The 18,098-nt window shown below is 34.8% G+C and overlaps 1 protein-coding gene across 4 annotated transcripts in view; it reads left to right on the top strand.

The window, feature by feature from the left end:
• Positions 1-18,098, top strand: part of fgf14 (fibroblast growth factor 14) — a 216,248-nt gene that overhangs the window by 10,115 nt on the left and 188,035 nt on the right. The window contains exon 1 of one of the 4 annotated variants that reach the window (XM_021478646.3): positions 13,640-13,895. The exons of the other annotated variants lie outside the window; for them this stretch is intronic. Coding sequence (XP_021334321.1) covers positions 13,826-13,895 — 70 coding nt within the window. The 5' untranslated portion in view covers positions 13,640-13,825. Of the gene's footprint in view, positions 1-13,639; positions 13,896-18,098 lie in introns of those variants that run through there. 4 annotated transcript variants of the gene reach the window in all.

Raw genomic sequence — 18,098 nt, 5'->3', positions numbered from 1 at the left:
GAATCCTTTAAATTGCAAAACACACTAATTAGAATAGAGCTGAAAGGAGACTATTATACAGTCTCTTGTGAGCTTTGTGCGTCACAAATTCCGCCGATTAAACTTTTGCTGTGCTTGCCGTACCACTGTAAGTCCTTCTTTTTAAATTCTTTTGCTTAAGATAGCTCACAGTGGTTGGATGAAAGTGACTGCTGCAGGGTTAAAGAGTTTGAAGTGCTTTTTGTGTTTGTGTGATGCTGCTAATATTCATGGCCTGTCTCATTTTTCTCTCTGGCCCCATTAGTGGAATAAACTTTACATATAGAGCAGCGGAGTTAAAACAAGGACGGACCGTGGCCCCTCTGCAACACATTAGACGCAGTGGACATTTACATAAAGCTGCCATCCAGTTGCTCGCGTGGCTCCAGTGCTGCAGCGCCACACGGCACCGCAAAAGAAGCAGGCAGGAGTTTGATTTGCTTTTGGCCGGCTGCCCTGGAAGGTGGCATTAGCCTTGATACCCTCAGAGGACAAAGTAAGTGCTCCATGTACTTGCATCCATCAGCGTTCAAGGGTTAAACAACAGTCCGGTTTAGTTTTTGGGCATCCTTTTTTGCGATTCTGCCATTTGATTGAATAAAATAAGTGCAACATGTGGGATCTCTGAGATACAAAAAAGATGAGACAGGATTAAAAAATAATGGTAATGTCAACGTTTTAGATCACAATACTGACATTTATATTTGGAAGTTTTGAGTAAAAAAGCAGAATCATGATAAATTTGACTCATCACAATTCTGAGTTTACATTTTGCAAATTAGAATTATTATTTTTTTTTTTGCATACTTGTGTATCTCTCCATTATAAGAATAAGCACAGAAATGTGGAGGGAAAATCTTAATCTTGCATTTCTTAGAAGACAATTATCACAAAGAATTTAATTTAGATCTTGACTTTTATTTTTGTATTTTTTATTTTTTTGCCTTTGTTATGATAGACCAATCTCATTCATATTAATTCTACCCCTTAACCCTTCCCCTTATTCCTACCCCTCATTTTGCGCGTGCCTGTGAAGGGGTAGTGGTGTCCCAATTCTCTTTAGCTTGAAGGAGTAGGGCTAAGGGCAAGGGGTATACACCCCTTCAAACAAAGACTTTTCAGAACCACACTTGAAACAACAAACAAACACATGTTTTAATATATTCATAATCGTGTTCATGTTTTACCGTCATGCTTTTTAAAAAAATTGCTAAAATAAAAACTGCTAAATTTCACAATCTATAATCCCTCATTTTAACTCCTGTACAGCAGTCCCACAACTTTCTGACACTCTGACACTGGAATACCCTTTCAGAAAAGTCTAGTGGCTGTCAGTGAGCTTTTTACAGTGTCTGCTATGATGTGAATGCTGTTTTTGTGTATTTACATTGATGAGTATGGCTACTGTGTTAAATGCACAGTATTACGATCTTATTGCTACATTAGATCGTTATGATAACATGATAATTTGCAATCAGTGATTTCCTGAAGAGAAATACCAAAAAAATAACACAACTGGGATAACTACAGCAGTCGTGATTGTCTGATCTCATATGAAGCAAGAAATCGCAAGGACGTACGATGATGTGTGCAGGTACTGTAGTACTGTCCCAATTCTTAGGGGTAAATTTTGAAGCCCTTCCCCTTAACCCCTTAAAGGGGTAGGGGTACAAGAATAGAATTGGGATTGGGCCCTCCTGTGGTTTTGAAAAGTCAAGGTTTTAAAGCCGCCAAAATTTTCTTTTATACCGTTCCTAAGGTATGTGTAGATTTTTAAATTTATTTTTATTTTTTTTTACATATTTTTCACAACTATTTTATTTAGTTTTTTTAGGGCAACAGTATCTTCAGCAGAAAAGGAAATTCTATATCAAAAGCTACTGGTCCAACATATTTTAAATGTTTCTTAAAATAAAATATATTGTGTTCAGTGGGGGAAAAGTTGTTGCTTTTTACCCAGACATTTAAAAAGAACTGATTTTGGAGCATAATCACAATACCGTGATAGTATTTCATAGATGTTTTTATCTATGCCTACCCCCAATGACCATCCCTACCAAATCCCCCCCAAAGTCATACATTACCCCCAATGACGGTTGGGTTTATGCATGGGGTTAAACCTCTTTTAAAATATTGTATAATTTTGTATGGCTAAACTTGTAGGAATTCATATGAATTAGCCACTAAATGGACAAAATGTAAAGTAGTTACGTTTTCTCGTGAGATCAGGCTGGATAAACAGGCAGTGTAGACAGGAAGTGAAAGACAGAGAGGGGGGATGAGTTCCGCAAACCAGGGCTTAAAACCTGGATGCCCAAATCGCAAATGACGATCAAAGCTATCAGCGACAACAGTTTTTTTTTTTTTTTTCAATGCAGAATTTCCAACTTGCAATTGATTTTGCTATTGGATTGCAGAATTTCAAAGTTATTTATGATTTATGATCCAGTTATATGTAAAAATGACTGACTTCTTTGCAATTCCTTTATGATGTCTCAACACAAATATATTAAGTTAACTTGTTAGTTTTTAAAAATGTAAGAGGTTTGAACATTTTACAATTAACTTGTTCAAAAAGAATTGTGTTGATTTAGCTCATTTTAAAGTAGTTTGAACAAGCAGCAATATCATTGTTTTTGAGTGTTAAAAAGCATAAAAACAGTATTTGTAATATTTCCTTTATAAAAGACATGATTTAGTTTGGTTGTAATTGAAATTGCATTTGCAGTCCCAAATATTGCTAAAGTTTACAGAAGAAAGAAATGTGTGTTGTACTTTATTGTATGCATTAAATTTGTGGATATTTATCAATCATGTTATTTTCCTTCAACTATTAAACTATGAAGTTTACGTGTTTAGCAATTTTGACTTCAGTGCAAGAACTGGCAATGTAATCTTACAGATAAGTTATATATAAGAGGTGCCTCTTTATTCTGTTGGCTAAGATGTGCTGCAGTCATATAATATCCAGCAAGGATAAATCATGGTCACTGCATGCACACATAACCATATATTACAAAGGTGACATAAAGGTGTGCTCAAGCTCCTTTTTTTGATGTTGTCAAAAACAATCCCCACTGATTAAATTGGATCATCCTCACATGGCTTGTAACAGCATGTTTCGGGCCGCCTCAATAAATCATGTGGCAATTTGGAGGCTCCCAGGTTGCCAGTACTAGTGTTTCTGCAGTCTCCCATGTCCTGGGTTACTGTAGTGGGTTAGATCTGTTTTTACCCACAACACATCTCAGCACTATCTCATAAGCTCTGGAGTCCAGGTCACATGAGCGCGCATGAGCTCCTGTCATTATCTGGTACAGCGCTCTGATTTTTGAGAACATCAAGCTTTTTCGTGCTCCAGGATGAAGCAATGTAGGCTTTTACTAAGGAAAACACAGATCAAGATTTAAGAGTATTAAATTAATTATATGATCAGAATTTTTTTGTCACTGTGACCATGTTTGTGCTCCGCTTTAGATCACAGATGCATGGCCATTCATAGTTGAATTGAGAATGGGTTTTGAATTCTAATGCAGTTTGAATTGCAGACAGAGAAGGACAAGTGTGATTCAACTTTCAAGAAGAGTTAAGTTTAGACTTCAGTGCCATTGTCAGGATAAATTACTTTTATCAAATGGGTTATATCCACAAAAATATGTTTTTTTATGTAATTCATGCATCACATAATATTGTATAAGTAGTTACATTTATTTAATAAAATCATGATGATAATACTATATATGATTAACTTATAAAATGCTAATAATTTAATAACATTAGTAAATGTTTTTTTAATCTCTTAAGGGACATTTTAATGTTGCACATTTTAATGTTGTGATGCCTAATTTCAGTTGCATATGGTAACTGTAGTCCTTACCGTTTCCTTCTGAATTCTAGAAAATAGTTTAGAATTTTGATGTCAGTCATAAATTAAAAATAATTACTGACCTCAGCCAGGATTCCCCCTTTGTTGGCGCAGAATGTTCTTATTTGTTATATTTTATGGAAGCATATAAGAATTATCTGAATCCTGATTGAAGTTGAGGAGTTAAATGACTAGATTAAAATGATGTATAAAAATGATGCAAAACTTTCAAGTGCCGTCTGAAATTTCCATCATAAATTAAATTTGTTCTCCGCCTCCTTTGTTTATGTTGAGGTATTGCACTTTAAAGATCAGGAAAAGCACTTACCCTTGCCAAAAAAGTGATATTACTGAACATGTACACAGGAGCTTGATAACAATGCTAATTTTAGAGGAACATTTCAGACGGCATTTAGAGGTTTTTTCATCGAAACTCTTCAAATAGCTATTTAACCTAAAATGGTGTATAAAAATAACTATTTTCTTATGATAATTGTTTTCAGTTTTTAAGTTTATTTATCTATATTGTTATGCTAATATATTATATGCAAATGTTTTCAATAATTATTACGTAAGTTTATGTGAAAACACTAGATTAAAGAAATCTCCATTCATGTTGAATTTCATTGAATTGCTATTCATTGAATTCTTTCTCCTGTCATTCAATTTCTAATCATACTTCATGTGAAAAAAAATTGTAATAAACTTTAATGGTTGATTTTATTGGTTCCCTTGTATAATGTCATATCCTCATTAGATTTTTGCCATGTGACCCCATGTGGCCTGTACAGCTCTGCTGTTTGCATTGTTCATTGTCTGGCTTTATTTGAGTAACTTTTGTTTGAGTGTTTCAAATAATGTCACATATTTTTTCATGTAATGGTTTTGTTTTACTTGTTTTATTTACATTTAATTTTATTAAACTGCACTTTGGTTCTTCAGCTATCCTTCAGTGGATTTCGTATCACATTCTAGCTAAAATTTAAACACGGAAGAACAATTATGTGACTATTCCTTAAAATTAAAGTCTTAATTATTATTATTGCTTTCAGAAGCATAATATTCTGCACAATATTATTATACTTCTGTAATACCACATTGCGCTGGGTGAATGATAGGGCCCGTATACTCGAACTTCAAGTGCAGTATTTTTGACATGATCAGAGCTTATCAGATGGCTCAAGCATTAGAGGACTTTTTTTGCTTTGTCATCATGCCTAATGGTTTGCTACATAATATCCTTTGAAATGTAATTTGTGGTAATCGCATTGACTGAATAGATCCTGTTTATTTGTTACATCAGGCTTGAGTCTATTCAGGCCACATGATAATGGAGTAATTTAGTTTCACATACTTGCATAACCCTTCTGGAAATAGCACCTTTTATATTCCGATGCAACTGAGCAAAGTTGAATCGTAGTAGTAGTAGTAGTGATGTAAACAGTTATACTGTATGTGAGATTAAATTATTATTATTATTTTTTTATGCTCTATGCCAGTGGTCACCAAACTTGTTCCCGGAGTGCCGGTGTCTTGCAGATTTTAGCTCCAACCCTAATCAAACACACCTGAACAAACTAATTAAGGTATTAGTAGGTATACTCGAAACATCCAGGCAGGTGTGTTGAGGCAAAATTGAGCTAAACCCTGCAAGGACACCGGCCCTTTAGGACCAGGATTGGTGACCCCTGCTCTATACCAACATTCTGATAAGTTAAATATTGTAGAACGCTCCATATCAGACCCATAACAACAACAACTGTATAACAGAAAAATATCCGTAGGTTGTATGATTTTGGTGTGTGTAAGAGACCTTTCATGCTTTTGTTGAAATGGTTGTTGCACCCTGTTGGAATCAAACGACTCCTCTGCAGTAGCCAAATCTTTTCATCTGTCGGAACTGCTTACAAAATTGCCCAAGTCTCCGATACCAGTCTGGGTTTCCTCATGTAGTCATCAGTGTGAATCACCCACGATGAGCGTAATGGTGACTCCTAACCATATATACATCACTCCTCTCGTGATGCAGACGGCATTGATTTTGATGTTCCCCTCCCCCCCATTGCATGCATTTGGCGAATTTGCTCACATTCTTAGGCCAGACACTCAAAAAATGATGCAAATGTTTGAAAAAAGGCCAAAAATATTGCTGTGTCGTGACAGCAGTTGACCTAAAAAAGATAAAACTGACCATAGAAGACAGTTTACGCTAATGCCTGCTGTGTTGTCTCACCCCTTGTGGTGAGAATGCAGCTCTTCCTTGTGTTTTATAACCTGTGTTACAAATTGCAACATCATGTGAAATCACGTATTTGTGTAAGTGTTATGAATCGAGACACATTTCATAATGCAGTGTCATGTGAAATCATGTTTTAGGTGTTACAGCCTGCGATGCCTTTTACACCAATGATTCCTGTCAACTCCAAGAGCATACATAGTGGATCATAAATAGGTAATGAGATATATCTCAGTTTCATAGCCAGACATTGCTGTTTTCATGGATTTCAGGTTAATGATGGAATGGGTGCTGAGCGAGGGCCTTTTTACAGCCTATAAAAATTTAAGCTTGAAATGATGCAATATTATTATATCATGTTGTTTTCTTTGGCTGTTTATTGGGTGCAGTCTGCACAGCGTTCTTTGCTTTCTCTTGAAGGGTGCTGTATGGTTTTCTCTCTGCTTGTTTTACAAAGGCAAAGTTTATGTCTAGCTGACACTTCGGTTCAGATCTTCAGGAGTAACCTGAGGTTGAAGCAGCCCAAGCTCTTAACGCGTGCTTCAGCCTACATTTTTGCATAATATAAAATGTGTTGCTCTGGGTGCGTTTCAGATGAGAAATCCACTAGAGGGCGTTGTGTATATTATAGCTAATTTAAATTTGTTACTTGGAATACATTTTGTTGTACTTTTCGTTTTCACGTCCATCATTACACTAGATGAGAGGCTTTTTCATACAGCTCACTTAAACCCTTTTCAAACCAGACCAATTGTCTTTTTAGAGGCAAACGTAAGAGAAAAGTATACTGTGACCACACAATTTTACCTTGGTTTTACATTGCTTTTGTATCATTTGTGGAACTGTGCTTTACTGTATTCTGGATTCGAAGCCGAGTGCTCTGCATCACAAGTACAACAATGTACAAAGTGAGCTGTTAAGCAAAATGATCACGCCAGAAAAGTTGTCCATATGGAGATACAGTTGAAGTCATAATTATTAGCCCCCCCCGAAATATTTAGTTTAATGGAGGGAAGATTGTTTCAGCACATTTCTAAGCATAATAGTTTTAAAAACCTATTTCTAATAATTGATTTCTTTATCTTTGCCATGATGACAGTAAATTATATTTTGCTTGATATTTTCAAGACACTTCTATACAGCTTAAAGTGACATTTAAAGGCTTAACTAGGTTAATAAGGTGAACTAGGCAGGTTAGGGTAATCAGGCAAGTTGTTCTATAACGATGGTTTGTTCTGTAGACTATCGAAAAAAATTAGCTTAAAGGGGCTAATAATTTTGTCCATAAATAGTTTTTAAAAAATTCAACACTGCTTTTATTCTAGCCAGAATAAAACAAATAAGACTTTTTCTAGAAGAAAAAATATTATCAGACTTACTGTGAAAATTTCCTTGCTCTGTCAAACATTATTTAGGAAATATTTAAAAAAGAAAAATCAAAAGGGGGCTAATAATTCTGACTTCAACTGTATATACAGTAGGTGAGGCAAACTTATTTGATTACAGACACCGTTAAGGTATATTGTGGTGTTTATTTGATGTAGTGCAAAGCACTGCTCTATAATACTTTTTTATTTGTCAGTAAAACATCCCTGTAAACATCATTAGTGTAAAACAAAGGAACAAAACTTGTTGACATCATGCTGTCCTAATTTGAGCATTAATTTGATTTAGAAACTGCAGTTGAACTTATGTTTAAGCACGTTTTTGCAGTTTCACATAAATGTAGACTGAAGCATTTATTTCCAATAAGCCTGTGTTGCTGTAAAGGGATAGTTCACCCCAAAATGTTGATTCTTTACCATTTTCTGAAATTCAGGTTGTTCCAAATGTAAATCAGTTAATTTCATCATACAAAAATACACATTTTGAAGAATTTATGTAACTAGACAATTGATGGTAGCCATTGAAAATACATTGAAAATATGTATTAGGTCTGGGCGATTAATTGAAAAGTAATCAAAATCGAAATTCAGAACCTATAATCAATCGAATTTTTTTCAGGTAAATTTTTCAATAACTTTCCCTACCGTGCGTATAGTCACAGCCTGTTAAGGCTGATTTACACATACCTGCGCACCACTCAAAAAACGGAACTACACGTTGCACGCACAAAACCTGTCAGTGAACTATGTGGGCAAAAAATGTAAATAAATAAATAAATTGTTCATTAATTGTAATCGAGTTAAAATGTTCAATTAACCGATATTTTGATTTTAGGCCAAATCGCTCAGCCCTAATATATATACTGCTGAAGTCAGAATTATTAGCCTCTCTGAATTTTTAGCCCCCATGTTTATTTTTTCCCCGATTCTGTTTAAAGAAGAGAATATTTTCTCAGCACATTTCTAAACATAATAGTTTTAATAACTCATTTCTAATAACTGATTTATTTTATCTTTGCCATGATGACAGTGAATTATATTTTACTTGATATTTTTCACAGCTTTCACAGCAAGACACTTCTATACAGCTTAAAATTACATTTAAAGGCTTAACTAGGTTAATTAGGTTAACTAGGGAAGTTAGGGTAATTAGTCAAGTTGTTGTATAACGATGGTTTGTTCTGTAGACTATCGAAAAAAATAGCTTAAATTGGCTAATAATTTTGACTTTAAATGGTTTAAAAAAAATACAAATAAAAATGGCTTTTATTCTACCTGAAATAAAACTAATATTATAAATAAATAAACTAGTTAGTTTATAATAAATAAAAATTTCCTTGCTTAAACATCCTTTGTAAAGTATTTAAAAAAGAAAAAAAATTCAAATGGGGGCTAATAATTCTGACCTCAACTGTGTATATATGTGTATATATGAACAAATGGAGGGTGAGCAAATGGAGACAATTTAGTTATATTATAATTTTTAATGTTTTAGGTGAATATAAACTCTCAGTCCATCATTTAACTGTGCAGATGTGTAAACCACTCAGGCTATAGCACCTCATGTGTTACATGCATTCTTAATACTGGGTTATGGAGGATGCAGCAAACTACCGTGACCTGACATACTTTGCAGGGACTGCAATCCAGGTACCCGATTTTAAAATATAGAAAGTGCGCTTGGCAGCGCTTCAGGCTTGGATGTATGGCCATTATGCTTTTCCACCAGATCATCATTTGATAATTAACTTAATGATATAATCGATTGAAAATACACACACTTTAAAATGAAATTCCACTTACCATCTGCTTTCATTGGTAAAAGTTCAACTTTAAAGTGATAGTTTACCCAGAAATGAAAATTTGCTGTTAATTCACTCAACCTTAGCCAATCTCTGATGTAGTAATTAATTGCCCTGGCTCCTGTAGATACATTCTTGTCTTACGAAGCGAAACTATCAGTCTGTACAAGAAACTGAACATTATTTTTTACAACATTATTATCGGGGGTGAATTAAAGATGATAACAGTTGTAAATAATAATTAGCTAATAATCTTTTGTTAATGTTCTAGCAAGCAAAATCACCAAAATCTGTAATGGTCTGTGCGTGAGTAAATTAACAGCAAATTTATTCTTTATTGTGTGCTATCCATTCCAATGGGAAAATCTTCCCAGCATTAAAAAAAGCCTCCAAATTCAAAAACATATCAATAGATGGAATTGATATGCTTTTCCAACATACTTTAGTAAACTTCCTCTTGAGCTTAGCGTAACTTAGAGTCAGAAGAGCTGAAAGCCATGAATAAACAGGGTTAAACAGGGTGTCTACGGGGTCTTAAAAAATATTACAAGTTTATAAATCAATTATGAGAAAATTAAAGCAGTTTTTAAATTTTGTTTAAGGGTTGTCCAAAGTGTTTAACTCCAAAAAAGCATAAATATATGTATTTTTCTCCTAATATTAACACCGGCGTGCTTGATCCACGCAATTGGTTCGGGCCGAGGCGCATTCGGCCAAACTGATCCCTCCGTCCGGGTGATGTCATGTAATTTGCAATAAGCGCTGGAAGGTGATGTGACGCTCTCCACATGTAGCGAAATCATAGAGCAAAACAGACGGCAAAATGGGAAAGTGTAAGTTTGCAAACTCTATGGTGGGAGAAAGACGAGTTTAAACAATGGCTGAAGCCTGTCGCTGAAAACAGCTTCTTAATTTATTCTTTCAAGCATTGTTTCTTCCAAGCTTATCTGAGTTCTGTTGCATGGTTGTGCTCCATTGATTTATTTAACCACAACTGTTTATTAACAGCTGTTTATTAAGCTAAAGGTTTAATACTGATTAAAACTTGAAGTGGCGAAGAGGTCTTAAAATATTCTCAGGTCTTTAAAAAGTCTTAATGTATTGAAATAACCTTTAGGATTCCTGCATATACCCTGTTAAATGGTGTGGTTATATCAGTAAATGTGTCTTTATTGCACTTTTAGTTAGGCTCAGGTTAGTTTGTTTTTCTATTACCGCTACTCATTGGCCAGTCGTTTTTTCAAACTGTAACAATTTGAACATAAACTAAAATCATAATATGTCAACCAATGTTACAACATTTTGTCAATGTAACACACAACTGTAAGACTTTAGTAAATTAAGCGTTACTCACTGGGCATTTTAATTGTTGTGAAAGGTTCAAAAAGTAATGTAATGTACTTTTTGCACAAGCACAGATATTCCAAGAGTTTAGTGTTTGTGTTGCTTTTTTTTATGAACAATGGTTTCATTTTCAAAATCTTAACACTGTATATAAAGCACACAGAAGTCACTTTAGCCCTGTTTCTGTTGGTCAGCAATTTGTATGACTAACAATAATACAACTTTAGTAACTTGGTCACCCTCTTGCAGAAGTCAAGTTTCTGCAGATTCCTATTGGTTTGACTTACCTAGCAAATGTTTTAATGTTGGAAAAAAGACTGTAAAAGTAGAACTACTGAATTCACCGCAGTGTGTCAGATCATCTGTGCCAAACAACAGGCTAAAAGGGATATTTCCCCCTCTTTTATAATATGGGTTTATTAGATTCTTGTTGTCAAAGTGCCTGAGCTGAATTTTATTTAATGCGTGTTAGCTGTAGCCTGTGGCTTGTGCTAGCTTTGTCTGAGATCGCTGACGAGCTTACCATGCGGGTGACTGTAGTACAGATTGCAAACAGTATGAATAACCCGTGAAAGCGAACAGTTGTCTCTCAGCTTGACTGTATGTGTGAGAGCAGAAGATTCTCCCTCTCTCGCTCTTTTTTTTCTTCTTCTTTTTTTCAGCAGTCTACTCGGGGATCTGAGCTAGTGGAGCTTGTGCTGTGTAATTTTTGCTGCAGTGCAGCTGACAGTATTGTAACACCGCCTCTCGCAGAATATGTCTGCCTTTTTGCAGCACTGCTTCTAAGCTGTGGAGCAACTCCAAACTGCTTTGTTTAAGAAAAACTGCATTAGTCCTCAAGTTTCGTATTCATCCATCATCATTGACATCCCCTGTGCTTTGTAGCCTTACGTTTACACTTAGATAGCTTTGTCAACATTTTATGCTGACCTTTAGGAAGTTATTATTTCCTGAATTATTGGCTTCTCAACCTATTCCGCAATTCTTCTTTGCAGTGTTGAGTAAACTTTATAGTAAGTCTCCTTGACATTTTTTCTTGTGTTAATTGGTAATGATACTATTGTGTATGGCGTCACAGCACAGCTAATTGTAGGTTCATGGATAATTACTATTATTTAGAGGACTGTTTGGTGTTTACTCATCTGCCCCAGGGCTAATTGAATACATTCACTTATAATGATGCTTTTAAATAGAGAGGGGACGATAAAGAGGAGACTTCCAGAGAGAATTAGAAAAGGTTAAAAATTATTGAAGGTGACATTGTGCTTTTTTTTGGAATGTTAAGCTCAAATTGTAAGACACCTGAATGCTAAACTAAACTATAAGACTCCCAAATGCAAAGACTCTTGAATGCTAAGATACCTGAATGCTAAGACATCTGAATGTTAAACTATAAGACACCCAAATGCTAAGACTACCGAATGCTTAGATACCTGAATGCTAAGATACCTGAATGCTAAGACATCTGAATGTTAAGCTATAAGACACCCGAATGCTAAGACTGTCGAATGCTAAGATGCCTGAATGCTAAGACTTCTGAATGTTCAATTATAAGACACTCGAATGCTAAAATTCTCAAATGCCAAGACATCTGAATGTTGAGACATCTAAATAATCAACCATAAGACACCCGAATGCTAGGACATCCAAATGTTAGACTGTAAGACACCTGAATGCTAAGACTCTCGAATGCTAAGACATCTGATTGTGAAGACTCCCGAATGCTGAGACACCCAAATGCTAAGACTACTGAATGCCAAGACACCCAACTTCTAAGACACCTAGATGCTCAGACAACCAAATGCTAAGACAACTGAATGCCAAGTCAACCGAAAGCTAATACATTCGAATGCTAAGACACCTGAAAGCCAAGACTTCAGAATGCTAACATTCATACCTACATTTATTCAATAAACATGCTAATTGTAAGGACAAAGAACGTGGCACTGGCTAAAATTGCAGATTACTTCAAATGTAATGATTGTTGTAAACAGATGGGATAGTTAGCACATTTTTCATGTGTATGAAGAGCTCAGATCCAAAAACCTCCAAACTCCATCTAAAATGTTCTTCAACATAAGCATTTTTCTTAGCCTCTTACATTTATGTTCAGTGATTTCATGTTGAAAGTGATGAAAATAACCTGTTATTTGCCATAAAAGTGAAATTACTGAATCAAGATATAGGAGTCTGTCTGCTAATATTAGTAGAAAATTTCAGATGGCACTTTATATACAGTATATGGATATATTTAATGCAGAAATTGTAATTATATTGTAACTCTAAAATCACTTAATTTATGGTGGGACAGAGAATATCATTAATAAATGTTCCCTACTTCATGATTTCATGTTTAATTTAGTGTGTTATATGCTGCTTCTCTTGCAATTAACTGAATTTTCCTAGCAATTTCTGATTGAAAATTATTTCTCTGTCTTTGTTTTAGACTAAATTTAAAATTACAAAATCAATGCACATAACAAACAATGTGTAATCAATATATAATTCAGTGTTCTTAAAAGTGGATTCTGATGCACTTCTGACACCCTTTTTTGTCAGTGTATTAGCAACAAACATTTCTCTGTGTAAGGAATTGGGTTATCACATCACTATAAAGAACTGACCTCTGTAAAGACAATGACCTGTCTACATAGTGGCTCTTATGCAAGTGACGGTATTTGATGTACTGGGAGGAAAAAGAGGTTGAGTAAAACTGTACTTAGTTCACCTTATCAATAAGAGATGTGCATGGCCTATGAAGGCCTCCATCTGAACCCTGTAACTTTGTTAAAACAGTTTAGTTGAAGGCAATGCTCAAAGCAACACTAAGACTTTTTTTTATGTAGAGCTCTTTTTATTTTTATTTTTATTTTGCAGCACTAAACAAGCGTTATGGTTCCATGGTGAGATTGCTATTACTGGAAATTGGCATCATGGTCTGTCCTGACCTGTAAGAACAATATCTGGCACAGCATAATATCTAAGTGATAGAGCCGTACTGTACTGGTAACACTTGACATTTCTCAAAGGTTCTCATTATTCAACAGCATATCAGTGTTTCTAGTGGGTCACCAGTGCCTCATAGCAGCTGCTTACCTCTGAAGAGGCCATAAGAGCATGGTTTGGATTCACAAACTCGCTGCTGAAAGTTGGTTGATGTTGAGAGAGCTGGAGAATGGAAACCTCAGGGTTATTAGGGAAGTTTGAGAGACGAATACGCACTGCAATCAAACTTGATGTGCGGGGTAAGTGCAAGCTGGTGTGCCTGCTTTTTGTACCTCTGCGCGGCTACTGACAGCTCTGTTCTGTCTGTTAATACCCCTAGAGTTCCAAGCCGTAATGCAATTTAGACTAGTCAAAACGCCAATCAGATATCTGTAATGTAATTTGACTAGTAATGGTTTGTATTGATTAGATCTGTAATGCAGTTTTGATGGCATAATTTCAGGTCACCAGATGCGTGATTCAATTTTGACTAGTAAAAATGCCAGTCGCACATATCCAGAATTCAATTTTTACCAATCATGTGCATCCGTAGGAGTTTGTTGGGTTCTAGTTTTAGATTTCTATGTTTTGTTTTAACCTGTTTTGTTTTTTATTCGTAGATAGTTTTAAAAAGCTCTACAGTTATTTATATTTAAGCCATGATATGTTTGCCTGCAATCGTCTAGAATACTAGATGCTAGAAATCAGATGGAATGAGGTATGTCTTGACTCTTTAGTATTGCCAGATCTTGCTAGAAAAATAAAACTGAAAATAAAAACAAACCAATGATACTCTTAAAACCAAATGATTCTAAATAGATCTAAGAAATACTTCATCTTTGCAGCAACCATTTCACAGCTACTTTGTTTACGCTGCAGTTGACCTGAAATTACAAATGAACTTCTAAGATGCAGTTTTATTGTTTTGATTTTTGAGAAATGTATCTTTTTTGCCAATTTTTCATAATGTGCAGAGTGGTAATGTATATAATAAATAAAGACAATAGATTAGTTTAAATAAATCACGAATAGGACTTCTCGTGATTCTCATAATTCTTTCATAATTTGTGCTTAAAGTGAAGGTGTAAAAAACATCTTTTATGACAACAGTTGTTGCAATAATATATTTTAATGCAGAATAAACATTTTCATGCTAAAACTAAAATGCTCAAACATTTAATTGACAAAATTAGGCTAAACATTAAACACAAGCCTGGTGAAATGTAAAAAACAAAACAAACATTTGAGACAGGACAAACACAGAACTTTTTTGACTCTCAAGTTTCTGAGAGTGATCAGTGTTGGGAAAAGTTATTTCTGAAAGTAGTGCATTACAATATTAAGTTACTCCCCCAAAAAAGTAACTAGTTGCATTACTTAGTTACTTTTTATGGAAAGTAATGCGCTATTATGTTTGAGTTACTTTTGTGTTACTTTTCGTTACCTGGCTGAGGTTTGATCTCTATCAGAACTTGAAGATGTTTTTTCTCCTATTTTATAGAGAAGCTCTGCATTTAACAACCACATATATAACCTTTATAACCTATATAACCATTTCCTTTAAAAATGTAGATTAAAATTATATTGATATAATTATATGAGAACTTTCTGAGCCCAGAGCTATACATGCTGTATATACAAATTAATGAAAGCATATAAAGTAATGTGTTTGCTACTTTTGAATGTTTTGTGTTATTAGTTATGTAAATGTGCTGTCCATTGAGATAAAGATGAAAAAAAAGCCAAGGCAATATATAGTACTAACATGAAATTATTTATTAAGGCAAAAACTGATTTTAAAATGTTAAATAACAAAATGAACTGTAAGACTATAAAAAAAAATCCCCAAATCAAAATAAATCTTTGAGCTTTATACATTCAATACATAAATTTTTAATTTAAATCATAAAATTTCTTCATGCGACCTTAACAAATGTGTAAATCATTTCCCAAAAGAAAAAAAATCTTACTACATTACAAAACATAGTCGCTTCTACAGTAATGTTAGACAGTGGCTCACATCCTCAACAATAAAAGCGATAACTTTTTTTTTTAGTTTAGTTGGATTAATTGTTTTACCTGGAGAAAGGGATCTGATGTTAATCATAGCTGGAGCTGGGGTGCGGGTGTATTGCTTCGCATCCAGTTTTGTTTTTTGTTTTTTCGATGTTGTGTTTCTTGCAGTTGTCAAGAGTTTTACTTGCACATAATCTACATTAACAACAATCCACTACTTTTCTTCAATGAGTATAAAATAATAGGAATCAATTGCAAAAAATGTAAGTCTCCGTGATGACAGTCTGTAGTGATGATGGGCGATTCGCGAATGAATCGTTTGTTTTACCCGGATTTTCTAACCAGTCGAACCAGTTCATTACATTGAACGGAGTTGTCATGAAACGTTTGCGTATTTAGAAAGTACTAACATAACGGATACTCTCTATGACTCGAAATAAACCAATATCAGTTAGTAGAACAGTTAGTCAGTTCGTAGATTCAGTTAGTACAACAGTACACTGACTCATTTCCTGTAAAAAAGAAACCTGATGATGATGATGAGCGCGACTGTCTGTTCCTTTGCAGCACGCTCTCTCAATAGAGTCTGATTCAACCTGAAAAAGGTCATTTTTATTCCGCAATATGTTTTGTAAAAGCCAATTAAGCAAGGTAAAGAGTAACTCATATTACATTTTTTAAAAAATTAACCCAAATAATATTACTTATTTTTAAAAGTAATGCGTTGTATTATACTATATATATACTTTGGTATTACATATAATGCCTTACCCCCAACACCGAGAGTAATAAATATGAATACTGCTGCACACTTTATTTCTTAATAACAAAATAAATACAACACAAATAACAGTTGTGAAAAAACAGCAGTTAAGAAAACATCTAATCATAGTCATGTGGACATGTTTGCTCAAAAGCTGCAATTCACTCCCATCATGTCAGAAACTGAGGTTTTATTGAGTCCATTCAATATTATAAACTATATAAGGTCTGGATTTGCAAGCATTTGTTTTATCTTTCGTAGAAGAGAAGAACGGTTTTTGGGAGCTTAACATCCTTTGTATATTCTCAGCAAGTCCTGGCACAAAAAAACACTCTGCAGACAACCAAGCAAGTTGAAGAATGTCTCGTTCTTTTTTTTTTTACAAGACGTTTATACATACAAAAAGCGCTTCATACATAATCCTTACATGTAGCTTATTTTAATGTGCTTGTCACTCCTGGAAATTGTTAAGTGTGTACATAACCATAACTGAGCAACAGTTGTCAATATACTGTAAAACTAATAAGTAGTAGAGGAACTGTGCTCTGAGGAACCACCTTAAGTTAAAGAGGCAGTTTACTGTATGTCTGCCGAAAATCGAAATTCACACCACAGCAGATATGCTGATCTTGCATGATTAAAATTTCAGAAACCGCAAACAAAATCTGCCACCCCCTTCTCTCTCTCTCTTTCTCTCTGTCTCTCTCTTTTCTCACTCTCTTTCTCTCTCTATCTCTCCCTCTCTCTCTCAGTGTTGGGCCAGGGGCTGCGTGCAAAGACATGAGTGATTTGAACAGAGCTCTCTTCATTTTCCTCTTCCTCTCTCTGCATGGTTGTAAATAAACAGCGAATCAAAGTGTAAATCATGTGCCATCACATAAAAAATATGGGGCAAGAGTCGACAGACATCAGTAGCCTGTGCCAGACAGACAAAAGTAATCACTGCATTGCAGATAATAAAAATGGAAGGTCAAGTTTTTATCTTATCGTTCCTCTTTTTTTAAATGAAAAGACTTTTTTTTATTGCCTCAGTTGGGGGAATGATATGATTATGCATACACTGCGTCTGGCATCCCTTCACGTCCTCCTTACCTGTCTGGAGGGTGAGATGAGTGAGTCTCATTAGAGGTGCTGGTGTTAGAGAAGGGCAGACCCTGGTGCTGCAGGGTTGCAAGGCTGCCAGTTCTCTGGACACACACTCTGATCTCACTGTTACTCAAATTGATCCAGTCACTGGCCCGATTGCTGCTGTGTAAGGCCCCAATATGCTCTCTGTGATGATCATCTTTGTTCTTTTCTTAGGTACAGGAAGTTCAAAATGGCAACAGTATACAGTTTTCAAATGGAAAAGTTTGTGGAAAGTTGGTGCAGAATGTTGGCACTTAGGGCCGTAAAATATGACAATATAATGGAAAAAATAAAAAAGTCTATCTTTTCATATTATGGTCTATTGCAGTGTTTCTCAACCACGTTCCTGGAGGACCACCAATGTCTTCTTTGTCTGTCACACCCATTATAGCGCTTTTTAAAATATATTTTTATATACTTTTAGATACTTTTTTATATACTATTTTTATATACTTTTTAATTATTTTCATCATTTATATGAGCACAATATTATATGCAATTACGGGGATGCAGACAGAAACATGAATAACAGGATTGTGGGAATGTTTCAATCTGG

The sequence above is a fragment of the Danio rerio genome, chromosome 9, assembly GCF_049306965.1.
Source record: "Danio rerio strain Tuebingen ecotype United States chromosome 9, GRCz12tu, whole genome shotgun sequence".
Classification (NCBI taxonomy): domain Eukaryota; kingdom Metazoa; phylum Chordata; class Actinopteri; order Cypriniformes; family Danionidae; genus Danio; species Danio rerio.
Note: the sequence above shows the minus strand (reverse complement) of the source record. Positions and strands in the feature narration are given on the sequence as shown.